At 43.5% G+C, this 12,521-nt stretch overlaps 1 protein-coding gene across 2 annotated transcripts in view; it reads right to left on the reverse strand.

Annotated features, from left to right (window-relative positions):
• TGFBRAP1 (transforming growth factor beta receptor associated protein 1) overlaps positions 1–12,521 on the reverse strand; it is a 91,631-nt gene that overhangs the window by 25,091 nt on the left and 54,019 nt on the right. For both annotated transcript variants that reach the window (XM_069757639.1, XM_069757640.1), the window contains exons 9-10: positions 5,100–5,246; positions 1,126–1,285 (exon numbers count right to left, since the gene is read on the reverse strand). In XM_069757639.1, the coding sequence (XP_069613740.1) occupies positions 1,126–1,285; positions 5,100–5,246 (307 nt within the window). The remainder of the gene's footprint in view (positions 1–1,125; positions 1,286–5,099; positions 5,247–12,521) is intronic.

The following is a 12,521-nucleotide window of genomic DNA, read 5'->3' on the forward strand; positions in this document are numbered from 1 at the left end:
TATTAAAAGAAGTTGAAATTTTTATGAACATTAAAAAAAAAAAAGTGAAAAATTGTTTTATTTTAAAATAAGAATATTTGGTTTTGCCATGTTGTTTAAAGTTTAATATATCAAATTATAATGTTAATTTACCTATAAGATTTACACAGTAAAGAATAAAAAACACCCCCAAAAGAGTGCAATAAAAAGTAATTAAGATATTGTATGTACCCCAAAATAATACCAATAAAACTTACAGCTCACCATGTAAAAAATAACTTTCCATATTGCTTCTTTGACTTAAAAAAGGTTATCACTCTTGGAAGAAGGGTAGGAAAAAACCAAAGCGCAAAACTGAAAATGGCCCAATCAGGAAGTTTGTAAAGAAAACAGCCATTCTAGAATACCGCAACTTATTTAATATTCCTATAAAGAAAACAATTTTAAGGCTGTGTGCACGTCAGGATTTCTTGCAGAAATTTCCTGACCAAAACCAGACATTTTCTGCAAGAAATCCGCATGCGGATCTTTTGCGTTTTTTTGCGGATTTTTACGGAGGTTCTGAGATGCAATAATATAGTGGGAAATCCGCAAAATAATGAGCATGCGATGAGTCTTTTTCCGCTGACAAAAACGCAACATATGCACAAAAATTGCGGAATGCATTCTAAATGATGGGATGCATATGTATGCATATTTTAAGTATTTTCATAGCGTTTTTATAGCGAAAAAATGCTAAAAAAACGCGAAAGATTCGCAAGAAATCCTGACGGGTGCACATACTCTAATACTTAGTCCGATGCTGATCTTTCCCAATAAAATGCAGTTAAGAAATGTAGATAGCATGCTTGAACGTCTGTACTAAGCAGGAGGACCAGGCTTGATACCACAAGAGCAAGGGCATTCAGGGTGGTCACTGTCAGTGGGCTCTCCTCACATGTAGCTACTCTGTACACGCTTATCAACATACAAACTACATACTAATAAGATAAATTGTTTGAAAAAAACATTTAGTAGTTAACACAATAGAAAATACATACAGAAATGGCAGGAAACAGAATCATTTTGTCTTTGAGGATGCACCCAGGCCTAATCTGTCCCGCACACTGCCCTCCTGCCTTCTGGCAACTTGTGCCCCACACTCACCGATAAGTAAGAGGACCCGATACAGATCAGACTGCTGTAGGAGATTCTGAAACCTCGGGCGCAGATCGTCTAGCTCAGCCTGGTCTGGAGACTCCATGGACTTCACACGTAGGATTTCTTCAAGATACAGCACAGCCAGGTGTGTGTGGTATTTTTCTTTCTGTACACAAAAATGCAAATATCTCTTTTAAAGAAATGCACTAGCACAAACTGCATAGAATGCGAAGAATATCTGTAAAGAGCTGCCTGAGGGTCAATATAATTGGATAATTATTGGGGAGCTATAAATGAGTGGGCACAGCAGGTGACATCCATCAACAGCACATTTTTTTGTATTTACCTCCCACCAAGTATTGCGGCATATTTATGAAAGAAAGGGTGACTATTTTATTGCTTAGAGAAGCACTCCCACTAGCTTTTTCATTCAGTAAATGTGTGCATATGTGCATGCAATGTGTGCGTTAATATACTGACCTACCGCTACTCTCTCCGGTGTCCACTGCTGTTTTTCTCCGCTTCTCATTGATGTCACCACAGCTAAGACTATCCAGCTCAGTCTATGCTCTGTGCTGGAGATTGAAGTCTCTTTATGGAGTGCCATAAACTTACTCTGTAGACACATTACATTGTAAAAGGCACTTTCAGGTTACACAGGGCACAGCGTGACCGTCCGCAGAGCAGTGATGCCACCGGAGAGAGCAGCGGTAGGTGAATATATGAATACACTCACACTGCACGCACACATTTATTGACTAAACGTTAGTGGGAGTGCTTCTTTAAAACAAACGTGAAACAAGTGCATTTTAGATTAGACGTTTATGTAACCTGATTGAGCCAAAAGAATAAACATTCAACATGCTCAAAATTTTGCTCTTGAAAGCTCGAAAGTTGACGTGGCTTAGGAGTGTCTAAATGCAAGTCACATTTATGACAAATTTTCGACAATATATGAGGCAAAAAAAAATCACTTCCAATAGGGTGACATTTGATATGGGAACACTATACTTGCATGTACAGATGCAGCCCTTATTTTTAGGTCCACAATTGTTGCCACATTTCAATTATTCATTTTGGATCTGAATACAAATTTTTATATACCGTACTTTTTTTTTTTAAATTGGGGGCTAAAGTACACAAACTCTTACTTTTGTACAAATTTTATGAACATGTGCATACCAAAATCATATACAGTGGCTTGTTAAAAGAATTCACTCCTCCTTGGCAGTTTTCGTGTTTTGTTACTACACAACCTAGAATTTCACTGTTTTTTTTTTGTTAAGGTTTCCATCAGTTCATGTAAAGAACATGCCTACAACTGTGAACATTTGGTTTTATTTTTTTGTGAAGCAAACAACAAATATGACAAAATAACAGTGTGCAAAACTACTCACCCCCCTAAAGTCAGTACTTTGTAGAGCCTCCTTTTACAGCAATTACAGCTGCAAGTCACTTTTTATAAGTTTCTGAGCTTTCCACATCTTGCCACTAGGATTTTTGCCCATTCCTCAAGGCAAAACTGCTCCAGCTCCTTCACGTTAGATGGTTATCACTGAAGAGCAATCTTAAAGTCTGACCACAGATTGTCAATTGGATTAAGGTCTGGTCTTTGACTAGGCCACTCCATAACATTTACACGTTTCCCCTTAAACCACTCCAGTGTTGCTTTAGGCAATACAACGCATACCGGCGCATGAACATGTGCCCCCCATGTTAAAGATAGGGGTGCATGATGCATGCGTCGGTATGCCTCGACGACGACGCGCCCAACAACGCAAATGTGAACGCAGCCTTACCATTATGCTTTGGGTCATTGTCTTGTTGGAAGGTGAACCTCCGTCCAAGACTCAAATCACTGACAGACTGAAAAAGGTTTTGCTCAAGAATATCCCTGTATTTTGCACCATCCATTACTTTTCTCCTCGACTCAGACCGTTTTCCCTGTCCCTGTTGCCAAAAAACATCCCCACAGCATGATGCTGCCACTACCATGTTTCAATGTGGTGATAGTATTTTGGGGGTGATGAGTGCTGTTGGTTTGACGCCAGACATAGCGTTTACCTTGGTGGCCAAAAAAATCAATTTTGCCCTCATCTGACCACAGCACTTTCCTCCATACATTTGGGGAGTTTCCCACATATTTTTTGACAAAGTCAAAACCAGTCTTACAATTTCTGTAAGGAAAGGCTTCTTTTTGGCCACACTTCCACAAAGGCCACCTCTATGGAGTGTATGGTTTATTGTGGTCCTATGTATAGATACTCCAGTCTCTGCTTGGGATCTCTGCTGCTCTTGCAAGGTTACCTTTGGTCTCTGTGCTGCCTCTCTGATTAATGTCATCCTTGCCTGGGCTGAGAATTTGGTGGGTGGCCCTCTCTTGGCAGGTTTGGTGTGGTGCCTCTTTCTTAATGATGTTGCAGCCTCAGTGGCCTTTCAGAAAACATGTGTATATACTGACAGACCATGTGACACTAAGATTGCACACAGGTGGACTTCCTTTCATGTGAGCACGTGACTTACGAAGGTAATTGCTTGCGCCAGAATTTTTTTTTGGGGGGGCGTCAAAGCAAAAGGGGTGAATACATATGCAAATGCCAATTTTTAGTTATTTGATCCCATAAAGGTAATTTATGCCTATAATGTATGCCTATAATTTTCTCACTTCACTTTACCAACTTATAATATTTCGTGCTGATGCATCACACACAGATGGGATTACAAAGATATTTTAACACAGGTTAAAACAAAATGGGTAAAAAACCAAGAAGGAGGGTGAATACTTTAGTTAACCACTGTTTAGGTCTAAAACTAAGACTGCAAGTAACATTTTCTTATACAGTGCAAAATTTAGGCACTTTTCATAAATATGTTTTTGTTGCTCTGCCCTTTACAGTTTTCTTCCATGTCATTAAGGGAAAGTATTCTGTGTTTTAAATTTATATTTAAAGAAGTCTGAGCCCCTTCATCATGATTTTTATTCCTTGGAATACATTGCTAGTAACAGAAATGGAACATCATTTTTCCATACAGTTGAGGCCTTTTTACTGAAAAGATAAAGTACACAACAAGATGAATCAACATCTTTTCTCTCTTGCCAAAAAAAATTGTACCAAGATTTATACTTTTTAGACCACTAAACTTAGCATAAATTGCAACAAGATCCAAAAGAATTCCTTTCTAACAGTCGTAATGAGATTCACTCAGCTGCTCACAGAGGTAGACACTGGAACGTTTCTTCTGCTGGTTTATTTAAAACATGGAATAAACCAGTGCACAGTTCAATATAAAAATATGGCCTTTCTGGTAAAACAAGAAAACAAACCAGACGTATAGCCCAGTCCATGTGCCTGCGGGGATCCGCCTGCTCAGGGTCCAGCCCAGTTTCACATATGCACTTCTCTGGAGACTTTGCCTCCAGACACACAGATAGAGGAAAAAACTCAGTGCTGAACCATGCCCTTGAGGTGGAAATATGGCGAGTAGTCCTCCCATCCAGCTCTTACACTCAAAAAAAAACACAACCCTGTCATGGCCGATAGCCGATTAACTCCTCAGTACAGAACATGCTGGAGAGAAACTTCTGGGTTTCACATCACTGAAGATAGCAATCTTCGTGATACACATCTCCCCTCACATACTTTGCCAGTGACCCTGTCACACAGTATACAGTTTTTTGTAGAACACAGGAAAATATATGCCTCAAATATATAGAAAAAATATGGTTTGTGGCATGAAGGGAAATCTAGCTCGGGATTCAGCAATACTCGACCTCAAAAAGATGAACACGATGGACCTGGCACTACGAGGTGGCTTCAGTTATTAACAACACAGATGTCAAAGCTGTATTAAAAAGCAAGTTCCATTGTCTGCAATCTTTATAGCACCAGATTTCAGAATCGTAGTGGAAACATACAAGGGTCATAGATAAAGTTAGTTGTACATCATTTGGGACTTTATGCATTTAATAAGGTCGTTACCTGAATTTTCTTTTCCATGACTAAATGTTCCAGGTAGATCAATAATGCTTTGCGGTACTTGCAGAGATGACTGATGATCTTATCTGGACAGAAGCCACTCTGGATCTGTTCTTCTAATGACCGTTTGGTAAAAATCTGTACCCCAACCTGAAAGATTTCACAAGATGTAACAAGAAATTACAGTAGAACTGGTGAATGATATTGATTTAATAGGGTTATTCAGGACAACTGTTTTTTTTTTACGATGTGCCAAAGAACTAACAGGCAGGTAGTCACCAATTACCTGCCTGTTGTGCCTGGCACACTTCTCTGCTGGCACAGAGCAATCCCAGACCGCCGCGGTTTCTCTTCCGCTCTACTGTATTGGCGGAATGTGATTGCGGACATAGTGTTGAATGGCAGCCAGCTCCCCGCTGCCTAACTGTGGGAAGCCACCTGCCAATCAGCATGGCGTCAGAAATCACGCTCCTTCAACAGAGCAACCCAGAAGAAGAAGAGCAGCCCTGATGATGTGGAGCAGCCGAATCACCGGCCGGTGAGCCTGCACCGAGTATAGCAGGCAGGTAGTTGCCTCTGTTAGTAACTACCTTCCTGGTTTGTTTTTTAACCATGGACAACCTGTGGACTGTCTCCTGTAAGTTATTGTCTCCAGTAAGGTACGGATACTTTTTGAGTAGACAATCCCTGTAAATACCTGTCCATTTTGTGTGCAGGCACAAAAAGGCAATTATAAAGTAAAAGGAGATACGATTAATGTAATGCACTTTATTGTTCATGACAACAGTTTGAAACTTTAGTGATGGCTTATATAATAATAATAATATAATAATCTTTATTTTTATATAGCGCATATATATTCCGCAGCGCTTTACAGTTTGCACACATTATCATCACTGTCCCCGATTGGGCTCACAATCTAGAATTCCTATCAGTATGTCTTTGGAATGTGGGAGGAAACCGGAGTGCCCGGAGGAAACCCACGCAAACACGGAGAGAACATACAAACTCTTTGCAGATGTTGTCCTGGGTGGGATTAGAACCCAGGACCCCAGCGCTGCAAGGCTGTAGTGCTAACCACTGCGCCACCGTGCTGCCCTCGATTCGATATTCGATTTGGGGTATATTCAAATTAGACTTATTTTGCGGATTTTAATAACTGCAGCAAAAACTGGGCTTGTTTGCTAAGGTTATGTGCACACAGTGCGTTTTTGATGCATTTTCACGGCGCTTTTTCTGTGCGGAAATAGGCCAAAAACGCCATGGAATCCTTATGCAAGTTTACTCAATGACAATCCTGAAGTGTTGTGTACATGATCAGTAATTTGCACTGTTTTTTTTCTGCAGCATGTCAATTCTTTTTGCAGCGTTTCTGCACCCATTGACTTCAATTTAGTCAGTGAAATCCGCAGCAAAAACGCAGGTATAAAAAGGTTTGCGGATTTGCTGAGTTTTTGTTTTGCGTTTTACCGACTTCCTATAGTGTTTCCCGTGCTGTCATCTGTATGACAGAGTGGGAAATACCATTGGGACGGTAACGTTACCACCGGTACTGTTGGCAGAGCGCTGCAGGATGATACTGTCAGATGTCAGCGTGACCCCGCAGATGTGACTGTGACCCACAGAAGGTGCTGCAGATGGGAGACATAGTATCACCTGCTGGCCGTATTACATACAGATTAAAAAAAAAAAATATATATATATATATATATTATACTCACCTAACACCAAATCCCCAACACCCTCGTCTCCTAGAAATAATGTCAAATAATAAACCAACATATACTCACCTATCCACTGTAGTCCCGGTAATCCAGAGTGTCCCATGGCGATCTCATGTGTAGAATAGTCACAACGGAAGATGTGACTGCTCTACTCGGCCGCTGGCGATACACTGACAGGAGGTAATCACTCCCACAGTGTATCACTGAGCTGCCATGAGAGTTCACCGGAGTTCATCAGCTCCGATGCTCTCACTTACGGCAACGCTGCGTGAGAACTTTCCCACGCAGCTGTGGTGCTGTAAGGGAGATCACCGAAGCTGATCAGCAGGTGAACTCTCTCACGGCAGCTCAGTACTATACACTGCGGGAGTGATTACCTCCTATCAGTGTATCGCCAGCTGTCTTTGAGAGCAGTCAGATCACTGATGTGACTGATCTCAAAGGGCTCAGGATCGTCGTGGGACATTATGGATTATCTTCTCGGCGGACAGGTGAGGAATATTGTGGTTTATTATTTTATTTTTGTTGCAGGAGACGTTAGCTTTGGTGGATTAGGCGTTCGATGAGTATGGTTTAATTAAGATTATTAAAGGAGTCTGTGTCATTATTTCAAATAAAGACTTTATTCTGGGTATCTGTGTTTTTATACAATATCACTATGAGGTTACTAATGGATAGGAGTCTTATAGACGCCTCTCCATTACTAACCTGTGGGCTTGATGTCACCTGACAATACAAAGGTGACATCAACCCCACAAATATGAACCCCACTTGCCACTGCTACAGGGCAAATGGGAAGAGCAAGGCTAAGCACCAAATTTGGCGCATCTTACAGAAGTGCCTTTTCTGGGGTGGCTGAGAGCTGATGTTTTTAGTCTGGGAGGGGCTAATATCCATGGCCCCTTCCAAGGCTATTAATATCAGCCCGCAGCTGTCTGCCTAGCTTTTGCTGGTTAGATTTTATAGGGGAACCCCATGTCAATTTTTTCTGGAGTCCCCCTGTAAAACTAGCCAGAAAAGTCTAAGAAAACAGCTGTGAGCTGATATTAAAATTATGTAAGAGCCCACACAATTATTTTTTTCATTTTCTTTAAAATTTAACAGTTGCTGTCTGATTACAGCCTATTTACGCTTGTTCTGTTAACGCACCTACATAGGCTATTGACAATGCGTGTGTTTGTGTGTACGGTCTTACACCTTTTCATTACCAAGCCTAGAGCTAGGTGTCAATGATAGCTGCTGACACCAAGCCCTATTACTGCATCAGCATGAAAAAGGTGGTGTTGAAACAAGAAATTACATCACAAAACTTTTTTTTTTTTTTTTTTTTTATATATACACTGCTCAAAAAATAAAGGGAACACTTAAACAACAGAATATAACTCCAAGTAAATCAAACTTCTGTGAAATCAAACTGTCCACTTAGGAAGCAACACTGGCAATCAATTTCACAATTTCACATGCTGTTGTACAAATGGAATAGACAACACATGGAAATTATTGGCAATTATCAAGACACACTCAATTAAGGAGTGGTTCTGCAGGTGGGGACCACATGTCAGTACCAATGCTTTCTGGCTGATGTTTTGGTCACTTTTGAATGTTAGTTGTGCTTTCACACTCGTGGTAGCATGAGACGGACCCTACAACCCACACAAGTGGCTCAGGTACTGCAGCTCATCCAGGAGGGCACATCAATGCGAGCTGTGGCAAGGTTTGCTGAGTCTATCAGCGTAGTGTCCAGAGGCACTACCAGGAGACAGGCCAGTAAACATGGAGGGGGCTGTAGGAGGGCAACAACGCAGCAGCAGGACTGCTACCATAGCCTTTGTACAAAGAGCAACAGGAGGAGCACTGCCAGAGCCCTGCAAAATGACCTCCAGCAGGCCATAAATGTGCATGTGTCTGCACCAATGGTTAGAAACAGACTCCATGAGGATGGTCTGAGTGCCCGACGTCCACAGATGGGGGTTGTGCTCACAGCCCCACACCGTGCAGGATGCTTGGCATTTGCCACAGAACATCAAGATTGGCAAATTTACCAATTGCACCCTATGCTCTTCACAGATGAAAGCAGGTTCACACTGAGCTCATGTGACAGACGTGACAGAGTCTGGAGATGCTGTGGAGAGCAATCTGCTGCCTGCAACATCCTTCAGCATGACCGCTGGGTCAGTAATGGTGTGGGGTGGCATTTCTTTGGAGGGCTGCACAGCCCTCCATGTGCTCGCCAGAGGTAACCTGACTGCCATTAGGTACTGAGATGAGATCCTCAGACCCCTTGTGAGACCATATGCTGGTGCGGTTGGCCATGGGTTCCTCCTAATGCAGGACAATGCCAGACCTCATGTGGCTGGAGTTTGTCAGCAGTTCCTGCAAAATGAAGGCATTGAAGCTCTGGACGGGTTCGACCGTTCCCCAGACCTAAATCAGATTTAACACATCTGGGACATCATGTCTCGCACCATCCACCAACGTCACATTGCACCACAATTTCCACTGAAGTTAAATCAGCCTGTAACTTCATTTTCCACTTTGATTTTGAGCATCATTCCAACTCCAGACCTCCGTGCAGTAGCGTAGCTACTGGGGGGGCAGAGGGGGCCATCGCCCTGGGCCCTATCACATGAAGGGGACCACCGGGAGCCAGGGCCACTTCTGTGACGAGACAGAACACCGCATAGGAGCAGAGCAGTATAATGTCTGCTCCCATCTGACGGAGACTCTGCAAACTGGCGATTAGCAAAGTGGCCGGCTGTTGTCTCCCTCTTGCAGTGAATGGTTTCGCCTGTCTGACCTGATCATTAAGCTTTTCTCTGACTGCAGTTTTCTTCACTCTGTGCACGTTGGGATTGGCACAGGCACGCTGGGTCCTAGTGTTCACTCCTTGCATTTTACCTGGACACTTCCTGGTCCTGCCTGCAAACTTTATCAGTAAGTGGGGATGGAACATTTTAGGTTAATTAAATTTAGGTATGTCACTGTGATGTGAATGTGAAACTATTGGGGTATTGTGGGCGCTGAAAGTGGGTGAGGGGGGACAGGGTACTGAGGGGGTGGATGTGAGATGATGGGGGTATTGTGGAGGAGGGGAGACAGGGCACTGAGGGGTAAATGTGAGACCATGGGGGTGTTGTGGGAGCTGAAGGTGGGTGAAGTGGGACAGGGCACTGAGGGGGTGGATCTGAGTTGATGGGGGCTGAATATTATAATGTTTTGTTATGATATTATGTGTGCTCCATCACGTAATATTTGCTGTCTGGGGAGGCTGGAGATGGGGGGAGGGGGCTTTTGATACGTACCACCTGGGTCTTTTATGAGTATTAGTATACGAAGCCCCCATACAGTAACCAAGAGCTGCATCACATTTACAGCAGCACTCCAGCATTATTTTTTATTTCCCTGCTGGAGCGGTGCTGAAAATCCAAGTTCCCTGCCCTCTGTCCGATACTCACCTTCTGGCTTCTTCATCTGTTTTTGTCTCTGCTCGGCTCCGTCGCCTGCAGTTTGTGACCTGTCCGCTGCTCCAGTGTTTCATGGAGCAACGCAGAGGTCATTAATCAATGTGAGTCTATGGGAGCCTCGTTCTGACCTCTTTCTCACTCTCAGGCTATGTGCACACGGTGCGGATTTGGCTGCGGATTTGGCTGCGGATCCGCAGTAGATTGGCCGCTGCGGATCCGCAGCAGTTTTCCATGCGGTGTATAGTACCATGGAAACCTATGGAAAACCAAATCCGCGGTGCACATGGTGCAGAAAATACCGTGCGGAAACTCTGAGTTGTATTTTCCGCAGCATGTCAATTCTTTGTGCGGATTCTGCAGCGTTTTACACCTGCTCCTGTATAGGAATCCGCAGGTGTAAAAACGCAGGCGAAAGCCTCACAAAAATGCAGGAAATTCGCGGTAAATCCATAGGTAAAACACAGCACGTTTTACCTGTGGATTTTGCAAAAACGGTGCAGAAAAATCCTCAACGTGTGCACATAGCCTCATAGACTTACATTGAGCGCTTGTGACATAGCTTCTAACTTCTGGCCAGTCAGAAGCTGCGCTCACAAGTTTGAGCCGTGGGACTGCAGCAGTGCCACAAAATAGTGAATACGCCGGAGGATGAGTAAATGCCCGGGGACGGGGACTTGCGCTTAAAACACCACTCCAGCGGTGGAAGAAAAAAAAACCCTGCTAGAGTGGTGCTTTAATAGTTTAATAATAAACAATTTATTACTATAAAGTTGATAAAGGCTTGGAATAAATGTCTGCAGTCAATTTATGTGACTGCAGACTGCCAAATCATGACAGGGAGCTGCAGGCCTATCATACTGTGTGTAAGGGAGCTGCGGGCCCATTATACTGTGTATAAGGGAGCTGCGGGCCCATCATACTGTGTATAAGGGAGCTGTGGGCCCATCATACTGTGTATAAGGGAGCTGTGGCCCCATCATACTGTGTATAAGGAAGCTGTGGCCCCATCATACTGTGTATAAGGAAGCTGTGGTCCCATCATACTGTGTATAAAAAAGCTGTGGCCCCATCTTACTGTGTGTAAGGAAGCTGTGGCCCCATCATACTGTGTATAAGGAAGCTGTGGTCCCATCATACTGTGTATAAAAAAGCTGTGGCCCCATCATACTGTGTATAAGTAAGCTGTGGCCCCATCATACTGTGTATAAGGAAGCTGTGGCCCCATCATACTGTGTATAAGGAAGCTGTGGCCCCATCATACTGTGTATAAGGGAGCTGTGGCCCCATCTTACTGTGTATAAGGAAGCTGTGGCCCCATCATACTGTGTATAAGGAAGCTGTGGCCCCATCATACTGTGTATAAGGAAGCTGTGGTCCCATCATACTGTGTATAAAAAAGCTGTGGCCCCATCTTACTGTGTGTAAGGAAGCTGTGGCCCCATCATACTGTGTATAAGGAAGCTGTGGTCCCATCATACTGAGTATAAAAAAGCTGTGGCCCCATCATACTGTGTATAAGTAAGCTGTGGCACCATCATACTGTGTATAAGGAAGCTGTGGCCCCATCATACTGTGTATAAGGAAGCTGTGGCCCCATCATACTGTGTATAAGGAAGCTGTGGCCCCATCTTACTGTGTGTAAGGAAGCTGTGGCCCCATCATACTGTGTGTAAGGAAGCTGTGGTCCCATCATACTGTGTATAAAAAAGCTGTGGCCCCATCATACTGTGTATAAGGAAGCTGTGGTCCCATCATACTGAGTATAAAAAAGCTGTGGCCCCATCATACTGTGTATAAGTAAGCTGTGGCACCATCATACTGTGTATAAGGAAGCTGTGGCCCCATCATACTGTGTATAAGGAAGCTGTGGCCCCATCATACTGTGTATAAGGAAGCTGTGGCCCCATCTTTCTGTGTATAAGGAAGCTGTGGCCCCATCTTTCTGTGTATAAGGAAGCTATGGCCCCATCATACTGTGTACAGGTGAACTGTGAGGGGCATCATACTGTTTGACGGAAGCTGTGGGCCCATCATACTGTTTATAAGGGAGCTGTGGACCCACCATACTGTGTATAGGGAACTGTGAAGGCATATTGTGCATATGGGAGCTGTTGGCCCATTACACTGTATATAGGGGAGCTCTGGGGGGGGCATTATACTTTCTATAGTGGAGCTCTGTCAGCATTATACTGTGTAAAGAGGGGCAGTGAGAACATCATACGGTGTATCGGGGAGTT

This window comes from Ranitomeya imitator, chromosome 3 (genome assembly GCF_032444005.1).
Source record: "Ranitomeya imitator isolate aRanImi1 chromosome 3, aRanImi1.pri, whole genome shotgun sequence".
In the NCBI taxonomy this organism is placed as follows: Eukaryota; Metazoa; Chordata; class Amphibia; order Anura; family Dendrobatidae; genus Ranitomeya; species Ranitomeya imitator.